The following is a 1540-nucleotide window of genomic DNA, read 5'->3' on the forward strand; positions in this document are numbered from 1 at the left end:
AAAGACTGACAGACAAGCAGACAGACAGACAAGCAGACAGGTAGACAGACAAGAAAGGCCAAGTCAACACAATATTATCACGCTCATCCTCTACAAGTAAACACTGGTCTTGACGCCAAAGACATTATCTAAACACCGGAAGGGCTGTCTTTTGCCTCCACCAAGGGACGCTAATCTCCGCTCCAGCACTGCCTGCCACGCCATTTTGTCTTGAGAAGAAGTCGCTCGGAGCGTCAATGTTTTGATCTCTGAGGCGGAGTGGAAGCACAGAGCAAACTCAGAAGCTGTAAACAAAAAGAAAAATGTGAGGCATTGTCGTGAAATGAAGCTCTCGTCAAAATACTGAATTCGAAGATACTGGCATTTTCCTACCAGTTTGGAAATTTTTCTCGAATTTTTGTTTTTTGGCTGAACACCTTTTACATCTGTATTAAAAGCACCTTTCTGTGTGAATTTACAGAAAAAGGCTAATTAAAGGCACCAACATTGCAGATGTTCAGTTTCCTAGGACTCTCAAGCTTTGGAAGTCATCGAATTTTGACGGCCATTTACTCGCTAATTTTACCACTGAAATCTGGCAACCCCCACCCCTTTCAATCGCAAATATCTCCACTTTACTTCAAGAAAGATAATGTTTTGTTTTATTTATTTATTAGTCCAAAGCAAGGCAAACGAACATCATTAAAATGAAACCAATAAATTCAAATACCCAAAAATTGAAGAACGCCTGATTCCTCTACATTATGGCACAAATAATGCAAATTTTGCTTTACCAAATTGGGATTGTATAGCTTTAACGCCCCTTGCAACACCGTAAGGTTGTTTATGAGGCGGGACCTCCGAATTTACTGTCCATGTCCGATAGGAGAGAGACAAAAGCGAAACATTAACTTGTGTCAAGTGTCCCATGGATGCATCACCGACCAAAGCTGAGCCTCGACAATTGTGCCCTCTCGACTCGGGTTCGAAGATCCTGTGTCAGAATCTCCGCAAGTTCAATAGGACGCGAAAAGAAGATACGGGGTAAATGATCACGGAGTAGAATGCTGCATTTTTAAAGTCCATAACCTGTTTGCCAACTTGCTGCCTACAATCCGTTTACGAATACCCCAACAAACCTGCCACTATACTGTCTTCCCACGTAGCTCCTCTCTACACTTGTCTTGGCCCCATAGAATAGGCTAACACTAACAATGTCACCTTAACAGAGACTGTGCCTACCATTTCCGAACTTCACGGTGACCTTAAAGATGGTTCCAGTAGGGAACGGGATTAGGAGGGGGGGGCGCGTCCCTCGTAACTCATTCGAGCAGAGGAAGATAGTACTATCGCTAACGCAATCCCACATCATATACTAAGCACCACCATTATTTCAAAAATCATCGTTGCTCTCAGATCAATGACTTACATCTATAGTCCTAGAAACTCTATCTGTAACTGTTACTTGTCATACTAAGTATGCACGTAATACACTATTGGATACTACAGGAAAGTACCATGGTGCAAGGCAAGAGGAAGACCAACAAAAAAAAGAGCTGGA

General features: G+C 42.5%; 1 protein-coding gene across 1 annotated transcript in view; it reads right to left on the bottom strand.

The window, feature by feature from the left end:
• LOC101864471 overlaps positions 1-1540 on the bottom strand; it is a gene marked incomplete in the record, with an annotated part of 30449 nt that continues 28909 nt past the window's right edge. Inside the window, 1 exon segment of the mRNA XM_035971097.1 lies at positions 1-276. Coding sequence (XP_035826990.1) covers positions 91-276 — 186 coding nt within the window.

This window comes from Aplysia californica, unplaced genomic scaffold, assembly GCF_000002075.1.
Source record: "Aplysia californica isolate F4 #8 unplaced genomic scaffold, AplCal3.0 scaffold00375, whole genome shotgun sequence".
Classification (NCBI taxonomy): Eukaryota; Metazoa; Mollusca; class Gastropoda; order Aplysiida; family Aplysiidae; genus Aplysia; species Aplysia californica.